This window comes from Myxine glutinosa, chromosome 12, assembly GCF_964187855.1.
Source record: "Myxine glutinosa chromosome 12, kmMyxGlut1.1, whole genome shotgun sequence".
Taxonomy (NCBI): domain Eukaryota; kingdom Metazoa; phylum Chordata; class Myxini; order Myxiniformes; family Myxinidae; genus Myxine; species Myxine glutinosa.
The window spans coordinates 9,127,280-9,154,860 of record NC_136272.1 but is presented as its reverse complement, the minus strand read 5'-3'; the positions used below and the strand labels follow the sequence as shown (position 1 = coordinate 9,154,860).

Here is a 27,581-nt window from a genome sequence, read left to right as displayed (position 1 = left end):
TTCTGGCGAGCAGAAAGAGAGGGTGATTGGATGCTGCGACAACACTGCCTTGAAGAGATGCTGCCCTATTTCTTTGCTGCCGGTCATCACCACTACGCAAGATGGATCACATGGCATCTGCGCGACATGCAGTACCTTCCTGCTACTGCCAAGGATGACCTTTACGCTGGAAGCCATGTGTGCCGCCACTCTGATGGTGCAGCTGCAGTGAGTGGAGACATGTTTGGGGAGCAGACATGCATCAAGCAAGGGAAGGGAGTAGGAGGCATGAAGGGCATCTCCACCAACCCTGAACAGGTCGCCGTGTGGATCCAATCTTTCGGCATCTGCTGCTATCTCTCCACGTCATTGGATGAGATTTACGACGATGCTGAAGCACCGGATAAGATGCTGAAGCAAGCACTCCTAGTGCACATATTTTTCAGCTCTGATAATTTTGGGTATACTTGTGTTTTAATTTTGAGGATATTATTTACCCATAGTCATATTATTCTAGTTTGGTATGGTACTTGCCTTTGTTACCTCTAATACCTGCGAATAAAAGTGGAGCAATAGAGCGAAACAGAAATTTCAGTGTCCCAGGCCTATGTTTGATAGGGTTAATGCTATTAATGCGAATTTTGCTAATTGCCCAACATATGCAAGTTACCATCCGGCAGTTTCTAAGTGCTGGGGACCCATACTGTACATTTCTAACTTAAAACTTTGGGGTACTCAACATTTCCGGGTTCACATTGCTGGCAAGTAGACTAAATCCTGCACAGTCTTGTGTGCTTTCCACCAACCGAAAATATGTGGTGAACACGTCACTTCCAGGTCGACGCCAACCCCGTTAACGTCGCCAACCCCGTTAACGTCACCAACCCAGTTAACGTCGCCAACCCAGTTAACGTCGCCAACCCCGTTAACGTCGCACTTTCATGTTGAATAAAAGATTTTAATCCACTTAAATGAGGGGTTTTTTTGAGGAACTAATATAGTACCAAGGAACGAAGCACGAACTGCACTTACCGATTCTTATGAGAGAGAACAGATTGACTATCTCCAGAGAAAAATTGATGTGATAAATAATGCTACGAGTAACAAGCAATCTGCTGTGGCCTGGAAAACTGTAAACGAGATAAGCGGACGGAAATGCGTAAACAAATCCAAACTAAAAGCATCCAGCCAAGAAGAACGATTGAAACTCTGGCAAGAGCATTTCCAAAGCTTATTAGGGAAGCCACCTACAATCAAGGATGAAGTAATAACTCCTGTGATTTCAGATGAACTCGACATCAAAAAAGGTCCCTTCACCATAGATGAACTCCATAAAGCTCTTAAAAACATTCAAAACGGGAAAGCCTGTGGTCTCGATGACATTCCAGCCGAGATTTGAAAACTAGGTGAATTCGATGAGATTTTACTGAATTTATGTAATGCTGTATACCATCAAAATCCAATAGATAGATGGACAGAAGGATGTATATTGCCTTTCCAGAAAAAAGGCGACCTAGGGCTTACAAAAAACTATCGAGGAATCACTCCAACATCAATAGCGGCCAAAATATACAACCTGATGTTATTAAACGGAATCAGACCGCATATAGAACCAGTTCTGCGAAAAAATCAAAATGGCTTTCGCACTAGTAGATCGACCTCCGGGCAAATCCTTACTATTAGACGCCTTCTTGAAGGCGTTAAAGCTAAAAATCTTCCTGCTGTTTTCCTATTTATTGATTTCTCGAAAGCTTTCGACTCCATCCATCGAGGTAAGATGAAGGAGATACTGCTAGCATTCGGGATACCTCAGGAGACAGTTAATGCCATCATGATGCTGTATAAGAACTCGCATGCAATAGTCCGATCACCTGACGGCGATACAGACTGTTTTGACACCATGGCAGGAGTTTTACAGGGTGATACCCTCGCTCCCTACTTATTCATAATATGTCTCGATTATGTGCTACGCAAAGCAATAGACACCAACAATGAACTTGGATTTACCCGAAGTAAACGGAAAAGTCGGCGATACCCATCCAAGAAGATTACAGATGCAGATTATGCAGATGATCTTGCGGTTCTAGCAGACTATAACAATGATGCAGCGACACTACTACACAAGATTGAAGAAGTAGCCAGCCAAATTGGTCTCTACATAAATGCCTCGAAGACAGAGTACATCAGTCTTAATCAAGATCAAGTTGTAGACATAAAATCACTCGATGGTGAAAACATCAAAAAGGTTGACGAATTCACATACCTGGGAAGCAACATCGCCTCCACAAAAAGAGATGTTGACATCAGACTTGGAAAGGCTTGGGGAGCTTTAAACAGTCGAGGCAAGATTTGGAAATCAGCGCTTCCAATAGAGCTGAAACGCAACTTATTTAGAGCAGCTGTTGAATCAGTTCTTGTATATGGGGCAATTACATGGACCTTGACATCGTCACTAGAAAAGGCCCTGGATGGTGCATACACTCGCATGCTCAGAGCAGCCCTTAACATCTCATGGAAAGAGCACCCCACAAAATATGAATTGTATGCAAAAATCCCACCAATCAGTGTAACCATACGTCAACGTAGATTAAGATTCGCTGGGCACTGCTGGAGAAACAAAGATGAGCTCGCAAGCGATGTTTTACTTTGGTTACCAACTCACGGCAAACAGGCACCAGGGAGACCTGCGAAAACATATATCGATCAGCTTACAAATGATACTGGGTGTCTGGTTAACGAACTACCTAATGCCATGAGTGACAGAGATGAATGGAAGAAACGTGTCATGGAATGCCGAGCAAGCTCGACGCAGTAAGTAAGTAAGTAATATAGTACAGGTATGTAAACGCCCGAAAATGTTGACCGAACTACAGGCTACAACATAGATGTCCGAGTCCAGCTCACGAGGTCTCAAATTCAAGCCCGGATAATAATTTACAAAGATAAAGGTGTGGAGAGCAAGTCTGGACCAGATTCGGTGATGTCATCGTGAGAGCATCTCCGCTCTGAGTCCGGGGAGTCGGTGGTTTGACGTTTGAACCCAAGGAAGGGAGGGGAGACGTAACTTTATTTTGTGTTGCGCAACTTCTGGGAGTTCGATTAATTTTTTTAGCGATAACGTCCACTTTTAAAATTATTCTGTTCAGCGGTGCAAAAGTTCATTAGTCGGTCCGATTCACGCACATAAAGTAAAAACCCAAGTTGGAGGTGGCCATCCCAACTTCGTACAGCGTTCCCATACACACCCAGAGTACAACCAGGACATTTCAATTTATTTCATCCAGCGGTTTAGGAGTACAACAAAATATAGGGCACGTATCCAAATTGTCCAAGTAGTTTTCAATTCTACAAGGTTTTTATACAGAGATACCATGATAATACAGTACCGTACTGTAAACCGCTGGGGCCTGAAATGCACTTTCCGACCGGAGCGGCACTACACGGCACACATTTCCATCCCCAACCCCCGCAACTGAATTTGTTTGTGAACCTTCCTGGGCACACGCCAAGTACAACCACCAAATATTAACTCATTCCGTCCAGGGGTTTCGGCGTGCATACAAGACAAACAAACATACAGGGACGAATTGTACATCGTATGGTTATTGACGAGCCCATCTCTGCTGGCAAACAGACGACGTACGGAAGAATGTTTCACAATAGAAGGAAAAAGCACAAAGGAGATAACATTTATCGGGTGCCAACAACTCATTTCCGAGAACTTCCACGTAAACAATTTAACAGAAAGTAATGGACATTTTAACTTAAATATAACCACCTTTAGAGGCCATTTTTCCCCGCAAAGCGGGGGTTGGCCTTTTTCGGGAACCGTGGTTGTTGTTGTTTTTCGGTTCCCTTTTTGAAGCAATGTTTTACGGCCGGATGCCCTTCCTGACGCCAACCCTTTTTGCCGCCTTTAACGACAAGCAGGGAATTACCAGTGAACTGGTACTCAATTTGCCGACCTCGGAAGGATGACAGGCTGAGTCAACCCCCCTGGCGTTAATTCAGCAATCGACCGGGATTCGAACCCAGGATCCTTGGATCCTAAGCCGGCACCCTAGCCGCTAGCCCAACACCAGGGTTAGCCCAACTTAAATATTAATACATATTTCATCAGTGAGGGAATAAAAGAGGTCTTTTGAATTCAGTTATGTAGCGGACATATAATTGTTTAAATAAACAATTCTAAAAACAATTATACGCAAATAAAGGAGTTATTTTTGAAGGAAATCGAAATGATCTGGATGTCTAACAATCGGACTAAATTACCTTCATCAACACGTTCTATCAACTGTATCCTTCAGTTTGTGGGGAAATGACGGGTGCACTATACAAGCGGTAGAGCTTCGTTCGCTGAACACTTTCACTTCAACCCGAGTCCTCCTGGAAAATAAAGGATGCTGTGCCGTCCATAGAATATTGGTCCATTTCCAAAAAATGCGATGGCGGAGGAATGTTGGGAGAGGAGGCGATTCAAATTAGAGACACTTTAATTGGGCCATGAGGCTATCCAAGCTTTCCTCAGTTTCTTCCACTTCCTCCCCCAAAGACACCTGAGAGGCCTGTAGAACAGAAGACACACACACACCTCCTAGTACCAACAGAACTTCTGCTCAAATTATCAATATATTGCAAATGATCCCAGGTTTAATGCACACAAACATCATATGAGTATCAACGTTGCCGTGGCCCATCCACACCTGTGCAGGTCGGGTGTATGCCAGAGAGAGACCCTCCGGCAGGTGAGGAACCTGCCCCGTCGCCGCCGCCTCCTCCTCCGTCGTCGTCTCACCTACCAGTTCAATTCCTGTCAAAAAAACCATTCCCCCAATTACATCTCACAAACACAACCCACAGCACACAATTTCATTTCTTGGGTTTTCAAAATCGTATCGTCATGCTAAATTAACACAACGATCACGCTCGAAAAAACATGTTCATGACAGAGGATGCAGGATTTATGAGCCAAACAGGTTTAAACTTGCCCTCAGTTTCCACCACAGACATATTGGATAACAGTTCACCAGCGAAACTACCGCAAATAAAAAGAAGTTTCCTCAGCCATTCATTACCTCCACCACCAAAAGTAGCCGGAGGTTATATTTTCACCCATGTTTGTCTGTCTGTTTATGAGCAGGATATCTTAAAACGTTATGGACCGATTATGACTAAACTTGGTGGATGAGTTGGATAGGTGACAAGAACAAGCAGATTCGATTTTGGTTCAGGTCCGGATACAGATCCGGCTTATCTGTGGGATCCAAAACAAACTGCTCAGCCTGGTGGAGGTGTGCGCTCTACCGAGTGTCGTTCTTCTAGTTCCAAATGAAACTAGCCAGTTGCTCAACACTTGAATAACCCGTCAGTCATGTGGCAATCTCCAGTATTTCTGTCCATTTCAGCACCACATACAGTCGTAAACACAATGAACAAAGCTTTATCTACAGCATCGGCACCTTGGTTCCCCATGGGATCAACGATCGTTTTTCATCCACTTAGACCTCTCGTCTCTCAGGTTTTCAAATTTTTTTTCCTTGCCCTTTGTTTTTATCTATATTTTCTCTCCAAACTTGTTCTTTTCTCTTCCCTCTCCTCTTGTTCTCCGTTTCCTTACTATCTCCCAATTTTACCCAGTCCCAATCGCCAGGACTTTCAATTCCTGAATCCCGACCCTCCCTTTCATAAGGGGGCAAATTAATCAGTCCCACCCCACGTATACCCTGATCCCTGATGTAGCTCCAACATGCAATTAACAACTAAGCGTCAGCTTCTTCTTGCTTCCCATGTCGGTTAGCATACAGTGACTGGCGTACATCGATCAATGTTCTGTCGATTCCATCCACCATTTTATATAGACCAATTGCTCGGTGGATGAAAAACAAAAGCATTTACTGGTTACTGTACAGTGCTCCAATATTAGGTGATGCACCCACCAAGCGACGTCAAATTAAAAGCAAAAGTAGTAGAACTACACAATATGAACAAGACCCTCCGATCGATTAACATTACCCCATGTATTTTCTTCGTGCAAGACGACATCGGAGGCCTCCTTGAGCGCAGGTTCAACAGACTCTGGCTGCGCTGCCTGACGTGCCTGGCACCATGATGAGAGGTACAAAAAAAAAAAAATAGGAGAAGGGGCCAAATTAAAATATATTGGAATCCGTAGGAAAGAATTTGATTTTAAAAAGAATTCAAGAAGGAAACGTGTATATTATCGCATTTCAAAAAATGAAAATTAAGGTTTAGCCTATATTTAGGTAAAGCAAAGGGTACATAGCATTTACCAACTCTTCTTCTTGCCTCTTGCGACAGTAAAGCTCATCACAGCTGGGATTTGGTCGTACAGACATGTTGGGGAAGAAATCCTGCAACGCATTGTATCCGAGGTAGCTGCTTACTGTCCCAAACCCCAGCAGGTGCCTACAGTAGGAATGCACAGGAACATGGCAGGTGGGTGGAAGTTCACCAGTTGGATATAATTTATAGTATGTACGTATGTATATGTATATATATATATATATATATATATATATATATATACATACAGTCATGTGAAAAAGTAAGTACACCCCATGTAAAGTTTTGACTTTTTCAACATATTTCAACATACAGCTATTTGATCTTCATTTCAACAATATTGAGAGATAACGGTGATATAATATAACAAATATCATGAAACATTTACATTTTGTAGTCCATTGTATAGTTTAAATAAACATAAATGCAAATTTCACATGTGGAAAAAGTAAGTACGTAGAGTCAGATAGATTTGTATAAATTAACGTGCTCCAGATGTCGGGTAAGAACCATCACCATGTAATAAATTTTGTTTAGCTGAATGTTGCATTAAGTGTATCTTCGTGGTCATATCATACGAGGATGGCCCTCGTGATAGCTATTTGTAGGTATTATGGAATAAGTGACCTTGTTCGTCAAACCTCAGTAATTTATTTCCGATATCCCTTTTGGCACCACACCATAGACACTAGTGAGAAAGTGCCCATTAAACCACACTTAATAATAAAAACCAACCGGAAGCCAGGCATCAAGCACGAGAACAAACAATCCCGCCTGGCAGGCACACATCGCTCGGGCAGGCCGAGAGCCACGCCCAGGACAGTGATTGGGCGGGAGTTGACCAACAGGAAGGCTGGGGTAAGAAGCAACTCGCTGATTGACGAAGCACGACCAATGACGATAGAGTGGGTGATAAAAAGGGACGCGCTGGGGGACATTATAGGTCATCTTCTTCTCTTCTGGTCTTCGCTCCACTCTCTCTTCTTCTTCGCTGATCTTCGCTTCGCTCTGCTCTGGGCCACTGGTCTGGATCGTGGCAGTCGGTGTTTGTCATTCTCGCCTTGAGCCAGCAAACGATCGTGTTTGGACGATGGGCTCCAGGAAGCGATCGGACCGACCATATTCGGAAACGCCACCGGGAGATGTGCAGAGGCAACAGGGAGAGCTGCGGCCCGGGAACTGCGGTTCTCCGTGCAGAGGACGGGTGGACGAAGCCAGGCACGGCTGGAGGAGCAACCTGCACGCGGCCCGTTCGCTTCGCACGGGAGGCCTTCATCGAGACATAGTGAGGCCTGTTTCGCGCCAACGTGTGCGCGTCGCCAACGCACCGGACGATTTTTGACGACCCCTCACCAGTGATCAGAGCTAAGCACACACACACACATTTATTGTCCCCCGTCGCACCGCGGAGCGAAAGGGGGACTATGGTTTTCCCCTCCGCCCGTGTGTGCGTCCGTCCGTCCATCCGTCCGTGCATGCGTAAGCGAAGGACCGAATTCTAATTTGGTGTGTGGGTGCAACCCACGTCAAAATCCAAGATGGCCGCCACTATGTATGTCTGATGCCATGTATGTCTGAACGTTGTGAGCGGAATATCTTGAAAAATAAACGAACTGCCAACTTCTAATGTGGTGTGTGGGTGTATCTACGCATAAGGAAGAACGCTATTGAAAATTGGGTCGCCACGTCAAAATCCAAGATGGCCACCGCCATGTATGTCTGAACCTTGTGAGCGGAATATCTTGAAAAATAAACGAACTACTAACTTCTAATCTGGTGTGTGGGTGTATCTACGCATAAGGGAGAACGCTATTGAAAATTGGGTCGCCATGTCAAAATCCAAGATGGCCGCCTTGCATCTTCCACTTTGTCAACTCACATCACTTCACCGACGGGGGACCTAGGCGTAACGCTTGTTGTCCCCCGTCGCACCGCGGAGCGAAAGGGGGACTATGGTTTTCCCCTCCGTCTGTGTGTGCGTCCGTCCGTCCGTGCATGCGTGCGTGCGTCCGTCCGTGCGTGCGTAAGCGAAGGACCGAATTCTAATTTGGTGTGTGGGTGCAACTCGGCATATGGAAGAACCTTATTGAAAATTAGGTCGCCACGTCAAAATCCAAGATGGCCACCGCCATGTATGTCTGAACCTTGTGAGCGGAATATCTTGAAAAATAAATGAACTACTAACTTCTAATCTGGTGTGTGGGTGTATCTACGCATAAGGAAGAACGCTATTGAAAATTGGGTCGCCACGTCAAAATCCAAGATGGCCACCGCCATGTATGTCTGAACCTTGTGAGGAATATCTTGAAAAAATAAGCGAAGTACCAACGTCTAATTTGGTGTGTGGGTGTATCTAGGCATAAGGACGAACGCTGTTGAAAATTGGGTCGCCACGTCAAAATCCAGGATGGCCGCCACCATAGTTATGTCTGAACCTTGTGAGCGAAATATCTTGAAAAATAAACGAACTACTAACTTCTAATTTGGTGTGTGGGTGTATCTAGGCATAAGGACGAACGCTGTTGAAAATTGGGTCGCCACGTCAAAATCCAGGATGGCCGCCACCATAGTTATGTCTGAACCTTGTGAGCGAAATATCTTGAAAAATAAACGAACTACTAACTTCTTATCTGGTGTGTGGGTGTATCTACGCATAAGGAAAAACGCTATTCAAAATTGGGTTGCCACGTCAAAATCCAAGATGGCCGCCTTGCATCTTCCACTTTGTCAACTCACATCACTTCACCGACGGGGGACCTAGGCGTAACGCTTGTTTTCATTATCTTTGCCTGTGTCTGTGTCTGGGTCCGTTGCGGGAGCGCTCCGTATAAGAATTTAGTTTGACCGTGTTTTATTTTGTATTACCGGCATTTCTTGGAATAAAGCCAGCATGTTTGTACATTTAAATCTGCCTGGTTCGAGTTACTTTTTGCAGGTTGAAGACTGCCCGGCGGAATCGCTCAGGTGAGCACTTCAGCTTCCTCCCCTCCCCTTTCTTCCTCTGGCGCAATATAATAAAAGTCCGCATTTGATCAAGGCCTTGGAGTTAAAGCTTGCTTTGGCTATCCGTGATCCCTGTGGTGTTCACCTGGGGAATCACACGACAATATTAACATTACGTTATCATCATTTTGAAAATGATATGACTATCAAAAAAACCGAGGCGAATTCTTTACTTCCTCGGTTATTAATATTAGTGCCGAACAACGCTCTTCACTGATCATGAACCATACACCACCTTCAATCCATTAACCTGCCATTCATGACATTGGGATTAAAGTGTTATGGTTATATTTACTATGTTATTATTATTATTCCGAAAACGAGTCTACGAAAACGATACACGACTGTATTTAGAAACCTGGGTTTAATTTGTCCGAAGACGAGTCATTACGCCTCAGGCCTATACGTACCGTATTGTTGGAAGAGACTATTGGAAGAGACGTAACGCCGGTGCTTTCGATATTTGATGGTCATTTTAACAATCGGTTTGTTTGTGTTTCACACTGAATGAAAAACGTAAAGGTAGAGCATGGCAATTGTGATATATGACAGGTTTGACGATATGTTTGGCATGAATGGCATATAAATCAAAATGGCGGTGTGTGGAGAGTCAGCCAGCCTTACACCGTAATGATATCAGACGTAATCACATCACCCTGTCATGTGACCAGATTCTCAGCTCTGATTGGTATACGTTTGAGGGGACATACATACATACATACATACATACATACATACATACGGACGGACAAACTGTTCTAGACGGCTCTGCCTGATGGGCTACGTCGTAAAGAAAAACATTTTTCGGTAGCAATCAATGCAGCGGTCTGTTGCCTATACACTGCCTAGGTTTAATTTTGTTGTCCGATTTTAAAAATTACAATTTCCCTGTAGGTTTGGATTAATTTTAAGCAACTTTTACTTAATTTTTGTTTTTCTCTGAGGAGCATTTCAGTGTTTCAGGGTGGGACATAGACAGACACAGCATTATCCTATTATACAGATATAATTCTACTGTGCACTATTGCGACATATAATTGAAGAAGAATTATATTTCTTATCGTGGTGCAAGTGTTAGCAGCCCAACAACAGCCACCCCTACCTTAGACAGAGGCCTGTAGTCAGCATAGACTGCTGTTACCATGGATAAGAACTTGCAGTGATGATGTAAGCGCTTGACACAAATCAATCTCTACTTTACATGATAATGAGGACAAACACCATTCTCATCTGCTTGCAGTGAGACAAAAGCTTTGGCCATTCCTAACACACATTATTCATCACTACAATGTTCTGAAGGTTTCTACTTTCGGCTGCACATGCAGAACAGTTTCGCAATCGTCTGCACGAAATTTCTCCTACGACCTTCGTCATCGTTTGTTTTCATACTCGGCAGAGCGAGACCTGCAACTGAGAATATAAAATCTTATCAACAGAACCTTATGTTCCCATACCTGAGCTTGTGGATTTTGTTTGACATATGAATAGCTTTATTACCGCTGTAACTTCCAGGTATTTCCCCTTTTGTGATCTCTCCTCTTTTCCTGTTTTTACACCGATTAATGCATTTACTTCGCAATGCTCTCTTTTATATTTTGTGATAACAGGGTGCAGGAACATATTTTACACGAGCCATTTGCTGCTGTCATATAGCATATAAGCCCATTGTAATGAGTCGTTTAGCTAACAAGTGTTACGTCATCAAGTATGGCTGACAGTGATTATAAGCAACAACAACAACAAACTGCCTCAAACAAGGCTCAGTCGACAGCTTTGCAATCATGTCATGTGATGCCATCACTAATTTACATGTGTACACATGCACCAATAAACAAAGACCTACTTGAGAGCATTTTGAACGAGCAGGCCGGCCACCACCGCCATAGTGGTGGGCAAGCTGGCCGCACACACACCGTCCCGTTTTAGCGTCGACTCGTCCAGACCCTCAGCCACCACCAATGGTGGTGCACACTGCTCGCCATAAAACACACACAATCAAATTATTTGCATGCCACAATAAATAAGCCCTTTGTAAAGATCGTGTCGATTATACGGTAAAAAACAAAAACAAAACAATCTCTCAAGATGATTTTGGTGGCACAACCTTTAATCTCATCTCGCCACCCTTGAATCTAATCTCGCCACCCTTGAATCAAATCTCGCCACCCTTGAATCAAATCTCGCCACCCTTGAATCAAATCTCGCCACCCTTGAATCAAATCTCGCCACCCTTGAATCGAATCTCGCCACCCTTGAATCGAATCTCGCCACCCTTGAATCGAATCTCGCCACCCTTGAATCGAATCTCGCCACCCTTGAATCGAATCTCGCCACCCTTGAATCTAATCTCGCCACCCTTGAATCTAATCTCGCCACCCTTGAATCTAATCTCGCCACCCTTGAATCGAATCTCGCCACCCTTGAATCGAATCTCGCCACCCTTGAATCGAATCTCGCCACCCTTGAATCTAATCTCGCCACCCTTGAATCGAATCTCGCCACCCTTGAATCGAATCCCGCCACCCTTGAATCGAATCTCGCCACCCTTGAATCGAATCTCGCCACCCTTGAATCGAATCTCGCCACCCTTGAATCGAATCTCGCCACCCTTGAATCGAATCTCGCCACCCTTGAATCGAATCTCGCCACCCTGGAATCGAATCTCGCCACCCTGGAATCGAATCTCGCCACCCTGGAATCGAATCTCGCCACCCTGGAATCGAATCTCGCCACCCTGGAATCGAATCTCACCACCCTTGAATCGAATCTCGCCACCCTTGAATCGAATCTCGCCACCCTTGAATCGAATGTCGCCACCCTTGAATCGAATGTCGCCACCCTTGAATCGAATGTCGCCACCCATTGAATCGAATGTCGCCACCCTTGAATCGAATGTCGCCACCCTTGAATCGAATGTCGCCACCCTTGAATCGAATGTCGCCACCCTTGAATCGAATGTCGCCACCCTTGAATCGAATGTCGCCACGCTTGAATCGAATGTCGCCACCAGAGTCGAATGTCGCCACCCTTGAGTCGAATGTCGCCACCCTTGAGTCGAATGTCGCCACCCTTGAGTCGAATGTCGCCACCCTTGAGTCGAATGTCGCCACCCTCGAGTCGAATGTCGCCACCCTCGAGTCGAATGTCGCCACCCTCGAGTCGAATGTCGCCACCCTCGAGTCGAATGTCGCCACCCTCGAGTCGAATGTCGCCACCCTCGAGTCGAATGTCGCCACCCTCGAGTCGAATGTCGCCACCCTCGAGTCGAATGTCGCCACCCTCGAGTCGAATGTCGCCACCCTCGAGTCGAATGTCGCCACCCTCGAGTCGAATGTCGCCACCCTCGAGTCGAATGTCGCCACCCTCGAGTCGAATGTCGCCACCCTCGAGTCGAATGTCGCCACCCTCGAGTCGAATCTCGCCACCCTCGAATCGAATCTCGCCACCCTCGAATCGAATCTCGCCACCCTCGAATCGAATGTCGCCACCCTCGAATCGAATGTCGCCACCCTCGAATCGAATGTCGCCACCCTTGAATCGAATGTCGCCACCCATTGAATCGAATGTCGCCACCCTTGAATCGAATGTCGCCACCCTTGAATCGAATGTCGCCACCCTTGAATCGAATGTCGCCACCCTTGAATCGAATGTCGCCACCCTTGAATCGAATGTCGCCACCAGAGTCGAATGTCGCCACCCTTGAGTCGAATGTCGCCACCAGAGTCGAATGTCGCCACCCTTGAGTCGAATGTCGCCACCCTCGAGTCGAATGTCGCCACCCTCGAGTCGAATGTCGCCACCCTCGAGTCGAATGTCGCCACCCTCGAGTCGAATGTCGCCACCCTCGAGTCGAATGTCGCCACCCTCGAGTCGAATGTCGCCACCCTCGAGTCGAATGTCGCCACCCTCGAGTCGAATGTCGCCACCCTCGAGTCGAATGTCGCCACCCTCGAGTCGAATGTCGCCACCCTCGAGTCGAATGTCGCCACCCTCGAGTCGAATGTCGCCACCCTCGAGTCGAATGTCGCCACCCTCGAGTCGAATGTCGCCACCCTCGAGTCGAATGTCGCCACCCTCGAGTCGAATGTCGCCACCCTCGAGTCGAATGTCGCCACCCTCGAGTCGAATGTCGCCACCCTCGAGTCGAATGTCGCCACCCTCGAGTCGAATGTCGCCACCCTCGAGTCGAATGTCGCCACCCTCGAGTCGAATGTCGCCACCCTCGAATCGAATGTCGCCACCCTCGAATCGAATCTCGCCACCCTCGAATCGAATCTCGCCACCCTCGAATCGAATCTCGCCACCCTCGAATCGAATCTCGCCACCCTCGAATCGAATCTCGCCACCCTCGAATCGAATCTCGCCACCCTCGAATCGAATCTCGCCACGCTTGAATCGAATCTCGCCACCCTTGAATCGAATCTCGCCACCCTTGAATCGAATCTCGCCACCCTTGAATCGAATCTCGCCACCCTTGAATCGAATCTCGGCACCCTTGAATCGAATCTCGCCACCCTTGAATCGAATCTCGCCACCCTTGAATCGAATCTCGCCACCCTTGAATCGAATCTCGCCACCGTTGAATCGAATCTCGCCACCCTTGAATCGAATCTCGCCACCTTGAATCGAATCTCGCCACCCTTGAATCGAATCTCGCCACCCTTGAATCGAATCTCGCCACCCTTGAATCGAATCTCGCCACCCTTGAATCGAATCTCGCCACCCTTGAATCGAATCTCGCCACCCTTGAATCGAATCTCGCCACCCTTGAATCGAATCTCGCCACCCTTGAATCGAATCTCGCCACCCTTGAATCGAATCTCGCCACCCTTGAATCGAATCTCGCCACCCTTGAATCGAATCTCGCCACCCTTGAATCGAATCTCCCCACCCTTGAATCGAATCTCGCCACCCTTGAATCGAATCTCGCCACCCTTGAATCGAATCTCGCCACCCTTGAATCGAATCTCGCCACCCTTGAATCGAATCTCGCCACCCTTGAATCGAATCTCGCCACCCTTGAATCGAATCTCGCCACCCTTGAATCGAATCTCGCCACCCTTGAATCGAATCTCGCCACCCTTGAATCGAATCTCGCCACCCTTGAATCGAATCTCGCCACCCTTGAATCGAATCTCGCCACCCTTGAATCGAATCTCGCCACCCTTGAATCGAATCTCGCCACCCTTGAATCGAATCTCGCCACCCTTGAATCGAATCTCGCCACCCTTGAATCGAATCTCGCCACCCTTGAATCTAATCTCGCCACCCTTGAATCTAATCTCGCCACCCTTGAATCTAATCTCGCCACCCTTGAATCTAATCTCGCCACCCTTGAATCTAATCTCGCCACCCTTGAATCTAATCTCGCCACCCTTGAATCTAATCTCGCCACCCTTTAATCCAATCTCGCCACCCTTTAATCCAATCTCGCCACCCTTTAATCCAATTTCGCCACCCTTTAATCTAATATCGCCACCCTTTAATCCAATCTCGCCACCCTTTAATCCAATCTCGCCACCCTTTAATCCAATCTCAACACCCTTTAATCCAATCTCGCCACCCTCTAATCTAATTTCGCCACCCTCTAATCTAATTTCGCCACCCTCTAATCTAATTTCTCCACCCTTTAATCGAATTTTACCACCCTCTAATCTAATTTCACCACCCTCTAATCTAATTTCACCACCCTGTAATCTAATTTCACCACCCTCTAATCGAATATAACCACCCTTTAATCGAATATAACCACCCTTTAATCTAATATTGCCACCCTTTAATCTAATCTCTCCACCCTTTAATCTAATATCACCACCCTTTAATCTAATATCACCACCCTTTAATCTAATATCACCACCCTTTAATCTAATATCACCACCCTTTAATCTAATATCACCACCCTTTAATCTAATATCACCACCCTTTAATCTAATATCACCACCCTTTAATCTAATTTCACCACCCGTTAATCTAATTTCACCACCCTTTAATCTAATATCACCACCCTTTAATCTAATATCACCACCCTTCAATCGAACATCCCTACCCTTTAATCTAATTTCACCACCCTCTAATCTAATCTCACCACCCTTTAATCTAATGTCACCACCCTTTAATCTAATGTCACCACCCTTTAATCTAATTTCAACACCCTTTAATCCAATCTCGCCACCCTTTAATCTAATCTCTCCACCCTCTAATCGAATTTCACCACCCTCTAATCTAATTTCACCACCCTCTAATCTAATTTCACCACCCTCTAATCTAATTTCACCACCCTCTAATCTAATTTCACCACCCTCTAATCTAATTTCACCACCCTCTAATCTAATTTCACCACCCTCTAATCTAATTTCACCACCCTCTAATCTAATTTCACCACCCTCTAATCTAATTTCACCACCCTTTAATCTAATATAACCACCCTTTAATCTAATATTGCCACCCTTTAATCTAATCTCTCCACCCTTTGATCTAATATCACCACCCTTTAATCTTATATCACCACCCTTTAATCTAATCTCACCATCATTTAATCTAATCTCACCACCCTTTAATCTATTCTCACTACCCAAGAATCTAATCTCGCCACCCTTTAATCTAATCTCACCATCATTTAATATAATTTCACCACCCTTTAATCTAATCTCACCACCCTTTAATCTAATCTCGCCACCCTTTAATCTAATCTCGCCACCCTTTAATCTAATTTCAACACCCTTTATTCTAATCTCGCCACCCTTTAATCTAATCTCGCCACCCTTTCATTGAATTTCACCACCCTTTAATCTAATTTCACCACCCTCTAATCTAATTTCACCACCCTTTAATCTAATATCACCACCCTTTAATCTAATATCACCACCTTTTAATCTATTCTCACTACCCAATAATCTAATCTCGCCACCCTCTAATCTAATCTCACCACCCTTTAATCTAATCTCGCCACCCTTTAATCTAATCTCGCCACCCTTTAATATAATTTCACCACCCTTTAATATAATCTCGCCACCCTTTAATATAATTTCACCACCAAATAATCTAATCTCACCACCCTTTAATCTAATCTCACCACCGTTTAATCTAATCTCACCACCATTTAATTTCTCATTTCAACGCAAATCCAAAATCTCCCGGGTCCATTGAAAACCAAACATAATGGATAAACTGCATCATACATAAGATAAGCCCTGGTGTTGGGCTAGCGGCTAGGGTGCCGGCTTCGGATCCCAGGATCCTGGGTTCGAATCCCGGTCGATCGCTGAATTAACGCCAGGGGGGTTGACTCAGCCTGTCATCCTTCCGAGGTCGGCTAATTGAGTACCAGTTCACTGGTAATTCCCTGTTTGTCGTTAAAGGCGGCAAAAAGGGTTGGCGTCAGGAAGGGCATCCGGCCGTAAAACATTGCTTCAAAAAGGGGACCAAAAAACAACAACAACCACGGTTCCCGAAAAAGGCCAACCCCCGCTTTGCAGGGAAAAATGGCCTCTAAAGGTGGTTATTTTATATATATACAGTGGAACCTTGACTTACGAGTGCCCCAACTTACGAGTTTTTCGAGATACGAGCCGTCGCTCCGGCAGTTTATTGCTTTGAGATGCGAGCCGAGATCCGAGTTACGAGCTTTCGCCACCCGGTCACGTGGTTATCTTGCCGTTCAAGTACAGTACGTATCTCTGTCGTATAGCGATGCATTTTAGTTTTCGCATTTTGGTTATTTCGAGTTTACGCCGCCAGGTAGGTTCTGGTCACGTGGTTATCTTGCCGTTCAAGTACAGTACGTATCTCTGTCGTATAGCGATGCATTTTAGTTTTCGCATTTTGGTTATTTCGGAAAATTTCATGTTCATATCGAACATTTCATGTTCATGTTCATGTTTTCATGTTCATGCCATGCCAGGCCACAACTTGTTCAGAGTGCCGGCGATAGCTCGCCTTCTCTTTGTGGAAAACACGGTGAGATCCTTAACATCCAACAACTAATGGGACGCAAACGGGGCGCCCAGTTTAGCGGTACACACATTGATGAATCACCCTGCCTGTGATTCACCCATGACAGGTTATAGCTGGGTCGGGATTCAAACCCAGGCTGGACAGTTTAGACTTTAGAGTCAAGTGTGCGTACCTCCAGTCCAGGCCATCCTGCCAACTTGTATGCTGCATACAGGTGAAATATAAAGCGCGAGATATTTTTATATATACTGTATATTAAAAAAAAAATTGGTGTGGTTTTTGGCGGGCTGGAACGGATTAATAGCATTTCAATGCATTTCAATGGGGAAATTTGATTTGAGATACGAGCAATTTGAGTTACGAGCTCGGTCACGGAACGGATTAAACTCGTAAGTCAAGGTTCCACTGTATATACATAAGATGCCATAGCCTGGTGTTGGCTTAGCGGCTAGGGTGCCAGCTTAGGATCCTAGGATCCTGGGTTCAAATCCCGGTCGATCGCTGAATTAAACGCCAGGGGGGTTGACTCAGCCTGTCATCCTTCCGAGGTCGGCTAATTGAGTACCAGTTCACTGGTAATTCCCTGTGTGTCGTAAAAAGGCGACAAACAGGGTTGGCGGCAGGAAGGGCATCTGGCCGTAAAACATTGCTTCAAAAAGGGGACCAAAAAAAAACAACAACAACCACGGTGCCCGAAAAAGTCCAACCCCCGCTTTGCGGGGCAAAATGGCCTCTAAAGGTGGTTTTAAAATATTTTTATACATAGACCAGTGGTAGTCAGGGCATGCAGGAAACACTCTTCCAAATGGTCATTAGTAATCCAAACCAATCACATGGAAATTTCCCCGGTACAAGCTCAATTTCCAGAATTGGGATTCTTTCCAGAAGCTTAAAATCCAACCCCTTCAGTACTGCTGCCTTTACCCAGATTTGAACCCACCACCTCTGGAAGGTCAGCCCAAAGTTCTTATCATTAGACCGGGTGCAATGCACCGAATGATGAAATGTAGTTCAGCACATTGTGGGAAACGAGGTGCAGAATCAAATGAGGTTGTGGGGGAGTGGGGATCATTTTGTAATCGCATCCATGTGGAGTACCACAGTGTAGTGTATCATTGTGAAACATGGAGTAATGCATTGTTTGAGGACATGGATTGAAGCTGTATAGCGAAGTACCGCAAAGCAGGCCGTACGTCCAGGAATGATGATCTGTATGTGGCCAGAGACGGCGTTCTCACTCACTCCAGACTCCATCCACATCTGTCCCAACTCATTGCAGGCCTACACGATCAGCACCATGCAAAACAAATGCACCTTCAGCACCAGTGGGGTTTTCCAACCTAATGGAAATGCACTTAAACCCTCATGATGATTGACCAACTCATTGGAGGCAGAAGTACAACCTGACTAGCACCAAGAGGACATGAACTCGATGATTCAACACAACAAGATATGGTAGAGTACCACACTTTGGAAAGCAATGTCTGGGAAAGAATCCCGAAGAAGGCAAAATCGATCTACGAGTACAGCATGAAAAGCAAGCCAGGACTATTCGTCATATTCATCGATAGGGTATAGACTGGCCGGTCAAAGTTTGCTCTCACCGTATTGATAGCCATTCTCGCCTCAAAGTTGTCAACACAGCATAGCACCAAATCCACCGGACAAGATCCAGGAAGTCCTCCTCCACTGAAAATCATAAACCACAAGCATAACTTGCAGGGGTATCAACAACACATCATCACAACCACTTAAATATACCACTCGGACGCTCTCCGATAACACCATCCCAATCAGGACCGTATTTATGGTTTAATGGCTCTTGTGGTCTTATTGAACAGAAAGTATCAAAATAACAAGTGGTGAAGGGCTATCTTCATATCATATATGCAAAGGGTGAGGAAGGAGGTTGATCAACAAAAAATAAAATTTGGAAGGGAGAACTCGGGGAAATAAGCTTTGAAATAATGAAGGGTTATACTTACCAGACCATCATCTAATAAATTCCAAATGATTTCTTTCTTTCTTTGGTTCATCTAATCAATTCCAAATAATTTCTTTCTTTCTTTGGTTCTTCCTTAGTACTTTCTTTTTTCCAGGAGAATGACGAGTGAAAGCAGCACAAACTAGAACGGCACTCAGTAGAGAGAATACCTCCGCCTGGTGAACAGTTTACGTTTTGTATCTCAGAGTAGACCAGAAAATCACAATACAGAATCTTACTATAATTCACCAAATGTCTGTCCGTCTGTCCGTCTGTCTGTCCGTCCGTTCGAAGGTACCGCTAAAACGGCTGAACCTATCGCAACGGTATTTTGGTCGGTAATCCTGGGATCTCCTGGAGTAAAATAGGCCATATTGTTTTTCCAATTTTAGCTTTGGCCTCCAGCATTTTCAGGTTTGGACTCTCGCATTACGTTATTTTCCCGGGTGCCGCACAAACGGCTGCACCGATCCGACTCGGTGACCTCGGACAAAGACCTTTTATAAGGACATGGGTTGAATCCCGGCTTGAGATAATGCCAACCCCCTCCCCGCCATCTCTCCAACTCACAATCCCACGAGATATGCGGAAAGGACGACCCAAAACCAATTATCTTCTTTTTGATTCGTATATAAACATCATTAAAAATAAAATAAAAAATAACCACCTTTAGAGGCCATTTTTCCCCGCAAAGCGGGGGTTGGCCTTTTTCGGGAACCGTGGTTGTTGTTGTTTTTTTGTTTTGTTTTTGGTCCCCTTTTTGAAGCAATGTTTTACGGTCGGATGCCCTTCCTGACGCCAACCCTTTTTGCCGCCTTTAACGACAAACAGGGAATTACCAGTGAACTGGTACTCAATTAGCCGACCTCGGAAGGATGACAGGCTGAGTCAACCCCCCTGGCGTTAATTCAGCGATCGACCGGGATTCGAACCCAGGATCCTAGGATCCTAAGCCGGCACCCTAGCTGCTAGCCCAACACCAGGGCTTATATATATATAAACATCATTAAAAGTAAATAATGACCTCAGCCAAAGTTCAAATGACGTGAGTTTAATCTCTACATGAGAGAATTCCACATAGCTATTTGGGTGGTTTATAAGCCAACAGATCGCTGGCTCCATCGATCTTGCCAAGGCCGTAACGCCTATCGGCTCAAAATCCTTTTAACTGTTGACTTGGTAGTTTTTACAATGAAGGAAACATTAACAATGTTGTTAAAAGTTTATTGTGCGATTAATTTGTGATTGGAGTTATGTAGTTTGGAATGAAAAAAGAGATATTGAGTTCAAGTAAATGACGACATGCCGTGATGGTTTCTACTTTCCAAACGTGAACTGTGCGGATCGCCATGTGCAGATTCGCCACACACCCACGATCGATGTTTCTACATGTGAACGTACCTGTTTGTTTGCGAACGGGTACGTTTTTCATGGAAGTCCTTCACGAACTTGCTGTCCATGTCTGATGTGCGACTGAGGGTGCTACAGGAATGTGGAATTTATTGGTTTCATGCTTTAGCATTCGCCGTATCTGCATTGCCTGTTTGCTTCCGGCCTCCCACCCGTGTGCAGCACGGGTATCTCACTAGTTTATGTAATGTAGAAACATTCTTCGATTCTTCCTTGTCACACACACACAACCTCTCCAACAGGTTTCGTCCGAATCCATACATAACGTTTTGAGATAGCCTGCTATGTATCGTTTTTGGCCCTATCTCCCAATGGTGAAGAAGCACTTAAAAATTTTAATAATTATCATATCCGAATCCATATTCAGATCTTCACCAAAATGGAATCGAATCGTCCTTGTCAGACACCCAACCGGTCCAACAAGTTTTGTCCAGATCTATGTATAGTTTTTGGCCCAATGTCCCAATGGTGAAGAATTACTTAAAAATTCCATGAGCCGGATCCGAATCCTGATCTTCCCCAAAATCTAATCATTTAGTCCTCATCACATACGCTACATCTCTGCCAAATTTCTCTGAATCCGTCCACAACTTTTTGAGATATCTTGTTCACAAACAGACAGACAGATAAACAGACAGACAAGGGTGAAAACATGACCTCCATCCACCTTTGGTGGTGGAGGTAACTAGAACAGCACTGGGTGAAGCACAGACCTCCATCAGGCTGAACAGTTTACATTTTGTATCCCACTGATGGGCCGGATTTGGATCCGAACCTTAACCAAACTCAAATTGGCTTGTTCTTGTCACACACACAACCTGTCCACAAATATACGTCCAGGTCAGTTCATAACTTTATGAGATATTGTGATCACTGGCAAACAGAGAATAAAGACAGAGACAAACGGGTGAAAACATAACCTCCATCAACCTTCGGTGGCGGAGGTAACGAGAACGTCACTCAGTGGAGTGCATACCCGGAGGAGGGGTGGGAGAGGTAGAGACAAAGCACGGAAAGAGTTGAGGGTGCAAGACCAGAAAGGAGGTAGTAGAAGATAGAGAGACCATCAACCTGTCGGCAATGCCAAAGTGATAGACCCATAGACTCAGTTTCATTGCGGGAGATTCCAGTAATCTTCAAGGCTTTGGTTTCCACTGCGTCAAGCTGAGCCACCCAGCGAGGAGAGCAGTACTCCATCAAGCTGTGGATGAAGGCCTCGTAGGTAGATAGGAGTTCAGGTGTGCCAAGGAAGGACTTTGTATGATGGAAGATGCCCATTCTGCAGCTGTCTTTGGAGGCCAACTTTGAAATGTGGTTTGCCCAAGAGAGATCATGGCTGATAGTGAGACGTAGGAGTTTGAAAGACTGAACTTCCTCAAGAGGTGTATTGTTCCTCTTCTCAATTTATCCCTTGTTCCTCCACCATCTCTGCGTATTCCTCCTACTCATCCTCCTCCATCTACCAATCCATGTAATCCACCACCATTTCACATCTACGACAAGCCAATCCCCAACATGTCAATTAATGCAAATTGAGCCACGCCCTATGGAGGCCTCTCACCTTATTCGAGATAGGAAATGCTGGAAGTGCTGGAGGCTTGTGATGTTGTAATTATGTGTTTCAAACTGCACATCTGGGTTAATATTCCTTTGTGGAGGTGGGGGTTGGGGGAGAGGGGTGAGGGAGAGATTTAGAGATGCAACATCATTTTTACCGCAACTCTTCAGTCCATACCATATTCGCCATTTATAATGTGCCATAATGACAGTAATATGCAAAATATTTGGATATAACAATCGAATTTACATTCATAAAGATGAGATCTAGACACTGCTTTAAACTTACACAGACAAAATCCATGCACTTTGTGGTTTTCTTTCTTGTATACAAAGTCGAGGCTCATGGAGGCCATAGAACGGATTAGGACGTAACAGAACAATACGAACAATATAGAGTGGGGAAGCACACCAGTAGTGGGTTTTAGGGACAAAATGGAGGGACACTTGGACCAATAAGGGCCGTGGGGAGGAAGGAGGACAAGTGTTTAAGAGAGTCTAGAGAAAAGTTTTGAAATAGAATACAAATACAATACCAAAGTTTAAAATGTTAGGACATTTGAAGAAGAGTTCGCTTCGGTCGGGATCCTTGGTCTAACAGGTGGCTTACCGTAAAGTAAGTTCCGCCGCAGACACCTTACTGAGTCCGGCTTGGTGCGGCTGGAAGAACAGCCGGTTCATGTTCGCGAGTTCCACTCGGTCGTAGTCAAAGAGCAACAGCTGTAATTTAGAAAGAAAATAAACCCTTGCAAAATCAGCGTTAATGTGTTCATACAAAGCGTTTCCTGTTAACGGAGTGCTTGATGGATGGACATCATGTCATTGCAAACAACAATACCGACGGACTTGCCAACATTACCATTCGAACCAGGCCTGACCTTGCCAATCCCGCAGCGTGTCAGCATCTCTGCCGTGACACTGCCCACCCCGCCAACTCCCACCACAGCGACTGCAAACGTTCGGATTTTCTGGAGCAAAGAATACACGTACATGTCGTTTTAATTAGGTTCAAACACAGGTGACGGCAAATCTAGCAACCGATCAATTAAACGACGGATCAGAATACAGGATTAGCCTCAACAAATGTAACACCTGGATGTTGATCGCGTAACCTCAAGTCTACAATCGGTGTGCTTTTTGCTCCGTCATCACATGTATTCCGAGATGTGCAAATTAATCTCCCATTTGAAATTCGTTTTTTTTTTCACTTCGTGAGGTGCGGAATATCCCACAAACATTATCAACAAGTTCCAGCTTCTTATGTCACACAATTTTTGGCATAAAGCAAACCTTAGCCTCACCTTACCTCATAATTATCCACGATCCCCATTCTCTTGAGCGCCATCAATCGACTGCACAGAGTTGGACACAAGAATCATCAAACACCCTCAAGGACAATGTCACAAAATCCCCACTATTGGTAATGAGTAAACTTAAAACGTCTAATCACCAATAATAGTTATAATATTGTTAATGTCGTCGGTCGTGCCAGTTGTGTGCTCCGGGTCGGGCGAGTCATCTCAATATGACCGTAGAGGTCAACCGATTCATATTAGACCACGTGTCCAACAATCACGATACCGTACTAATTGGGGGCACTGGATCGGTGATGGCTACGCTAATTGCGTCTGAATTAGGCCGAGCAAGCCAGAGGCGAGTGGTACTGTCCGAGTATGCGGTGTTAATTGACGGTCAATTTTCCCTCAACCGGCTTTCTTTAATTACCAGAGGAACCACAACAACCTGAATTCACCTGGAGACTAGGTATACTGTATTTATTAAACTAGAACGCCACTCAGTAGAGCGCATACTCCCGCCGTGGGTGGCCGCTGCTGAGCCCTATCTTCCAATGGTAAAAACATCCTTCAAAAAATTCCTGGATCCAGAATAATATCCTAAACTTCACCAAAAACTAATCAATTCTTCCTTATCCCAAGGGCAATCATCCCACCAACTTTCATCCAAATCCGTTCAGAACTTTTCCAGATATCTTGCTCACAAACACAAGAACAGTGGTGTTTTATGTGTCTGTTTGTCTTTCTGTGTGATTAATGTTCGCTCTTTCACGAGCCTCGATCTTGTATACAAAAAAAAAAAAAAAAAAAAAAAAAAGAACACACGAAAACACACACGGACGGACACGATCGAATGCATTACTCCCTGGCGGGAGTAATAACTGATGGCCACGGGGAAGGGAAACAAGGACGCAATACAAATATAATGACAAGAAAAACCCCTTAACCCCTACTGTACATATGCGCCCATGACGATCGGGATCCTTAATTAACTAAGCCATATCTGGGCACACAGTCATGCCACAGGAGATAGACAACAGAGGTGACAGGATGGAAATCAACAAAAGAGATTCCATATAATTTGCCAAATCCAGAGGCAAATTAATACCAAGCTGTATATTCGTTTTCCGATTTATTTTTTGACAATGTTCAAAATATAACATTCAAATAAATGAACAGGATTGTAATTAAATTGACATATGTGGGAAAATTACACGCCCAGCCCCGGAATCTAACCCAGGTTCTCTGGTGAACCGTACCAGGGCCGTGTCATCTGAGCTATCTGGGCGACCCTGGCCGAGCATGCAATTTTTTTTTTGCCCAGACCTGAGTTCGATTACATGTCCAGACCAGGAATCGATACCTGGGTTTGATTCCTGGTCTGGGCATGTAATTTTCCTACATATGTCAATTAATTAATTATAATCCTGTTCATTTATTTAATTGTGTGTTCTATGCCCACAGTGGTGTTTGTAATAGTGGACATGGATTTGTTCCCCCATTGGAGGAAGACCCCCTCGTGTTCAGGTCATCGGTGCTCCTATGGTTGGCAGCGAGTGCCCCGGAAGCATTGACGGAAAGAGAGTAACTATCATATGTGTGGGAAAATTGCATGCTTGGTCAGGGTCGCCCAGATAGCTCAGATGGCACAGCACTGGTACGGTTTTCCAGAGGACCTGGGTTCGATTCCCGGTCTGGGCGTGTAATTTTCCCACATATATCAATTAAATATAACATTCAATTGAAATTAAGTAGTTCCTCGATCAATGACTGACATCTGGAGATATACAGACTGAACCAATTGCTTAACCCCGCTTTATGCACATTCCAACTTCCTTTTACCACCTCTGAGCTTGGAATAACCACCAATAAATATTGCCAAGACCCTAACTCCATACAAACGAGAGCTATAACCAATACGTACCGGAAACTATGCGGACGGTGTTTGGGGCACGTTCACTTTGCAAGGCTCAAACTATCACGGTCGAGGTAACCTTTGCGGTAGCGACGTCTTGAAAATACAAAGCCATTCTCTTTCAAGTGGAGAATTGCTTTTGGGAAGCACAAATTTGGAGTCGTGTGTAGCATGTGGCTGCTGGTCTGAATCATTGCTGGGAGCGTGGCCGTGCCGATGATGCGGTGCCCCTGTATGTCACGGCAGGAATTTGCGCTTCGTCCAGTGTGCCGGCGATAACTCGCCTTCGCTTCATTTAAGACTCCGTGAGACCTTTGAAGTCCACCAACGCTCCCAGTGCTGGCAAACGGATCCTCCGGACGGCACGGCATGCATCGCTCCGTAAGCAAAACGCCACGGTGGTAGTTTACAGCTGGGTCGACATTGCATCCCAGGTTAAACCAGTGGTCAAAAGGTGAGCGCAGGTACCTGCACGTTATCCTGCCAGTCCACTTTTATAGTGTGACACAAAATGTCTGAATTTTTGGCAATACGTGTGGGTTGGACATTCTGAAGTGCCGTTTGGGATTTTTCGAGTTTTGACACAAAGGCAGAAAAGGTGCTTCTATTATTAAATTATTTTATAATATTGATATAATTATTAATTTATAATATAATTATTTTATAATATATTAATATTTTATAATATCAATATTATAAAATATTATGTTATAATATTTTTATAACTCGTGGGGTCACCCGTGGGAATCCCACGGGCATGGACGTGTGTGACATTTCGACATATTGAGTTAGATGCTGCACCTGCACATTCAGTTTCACAAAATGGTTACTGGCAATTTATCAGATGCACAGATGATGTAATCCACACAATGTATTTACTTCTGATAACATGTGAATGCATGTGCGTGCACACCCACACACACATATACACACACACAAACACACGTACACCCACACACATATATATACACACACATACACACATATATATACACACACATACACCCACACACATATATACACACACATATACACACACACACACACACGTACACACACACGTACACACACATATACACATACACACAAACATCTCGTTTTTTCATTTCTGTTCCTCACAATTTTGTCTCTCTCTTATTCACAGACACAGACACAGACACACACACACACGCACACGCACACACACACACATATATATATATAAATATATATATATATATATATATACACACACACACACACACACACACACTAATATAAATATTATAAAATATTATGTTATAATATTTTATAATATTTATATAATATTGTTACGGCACAAAGTGAAGTTTATCCATAAATCACATTCAAAACAAATAAAAGGAAGTTCAACGCAGAAGAAGGCCATTTGGTCATCGAGTAATGGCTCATTGACATTGGTAGATATGATAAATGGACAGACACGTGGTACAAGGGATTTGAACCTGGGTCCCCAGCATTAGATCATCATGGGAACAGCAACAGGCAACTCCAATGTCTGAATGTGTCATGACCGTTTCTCAGCTGCACCCTCACATGTTCTCAGCCATATGGAAACAACATGTAGGATGATCTTGTCTACTGTACACACGATATGAGGTTTATCACGACGATAAAAGATCGATGCCATCCTCCCGCTGCACCTGCTTCACCTGTACGGGTTCGAATCGATCACCTCCGAGCTCATGGTCTCGATCTTCGGACGAAACGGCTCCCCTCGTCCCTCCGCCAAACGCAGCTCCAGTTCGTGGCTCCTCGTCCGTTCCTTTTCCAAGGAATCTTCTAATTCGAGCACTCGCCGCTTGAGCTTCAGAACGTCGTCCATGCTCGGGACTGGCAGGGAAGACAGAGCGGTCCGGGGGTCCGGGGGTCCGGGGGTCCCGTGGAGGATCAAGGAACGGAACAGACAATAGCAGACTCTATTTCCACGAAATATCCCCAAACGTTAATTTGTTAAAATTCAAGGCGAGCGAGACTCGAACTTCCGCCGAGTGTAAACCGGACACGTGGACGGGGTTGATGCCGGATATCCGGGAACTTCAGACCGGAAACGCTCGAAAATCTGAGGAAATATGATTGATCCCGTCGGGAACATGGCAGGTTGTGCTGAATGAGGATCGTGTTTAAATTCGAGCGTCCCATCGGTTATCCAGGCCTCCAGTTC

The 27,581-nt window shown here is 45.0% G+C and overlaps 1 protein-coding gene across 3 annotated transcripts; it reads right to left on the bottom strand.

Annotated features, from left to right (window-relative positions):
• Positions 1–3,230: 3,230 nt before the first annotated feature.
• Positions 3,231–27,581, bottom strand: UBA5 (ubiquitin like modifier activating enzyme 5). 3 transcript variants are annotated; one of them, XR_013621033.1, is made up of 13 exons: positions 27,070–27,458; positions 23,496–23,541; positions 23,068–23,157; positions 22,800–22,909; positions 22,194–22,280; positions 18,843–18,927; positions 18,415–18,519; positions 11,129–11,256; positions 6,270–6,405; positions 5,992–6,076; positions 4,683–4,789; positions 4,074–4,544; positions 3,231–3,742 (listed from the first exon to the last, which is right to left on the bottom strand). XR_013621033.1 is itself a non-coding variant. In XM_068133329.2 (12 exons), exons 1-12 carry the CDS (start codon positions 27,240–27,242, stop codon positions 4,461–4,463), a joined length of 1,236 nt encoding a protein of 411 aa, XP_067989430.2. In that variant the 5' UTR covers positions 27,243–27,581; the 3' UTR covers positions 3,231–4,460. The 3 variants fall into 3 exon arrangements, 2 of the variants coding, with proteins under 2 accessions (XP_067989430.2, XP_078622578.1); XM_068133329.2 differs by having other exon boundaries at positions 3,231–4,544; positions 27,070–27,581; XM_078766452.1 differs by having other exon boundaries at positions 3,231–4,544; positions 27,093–27,223.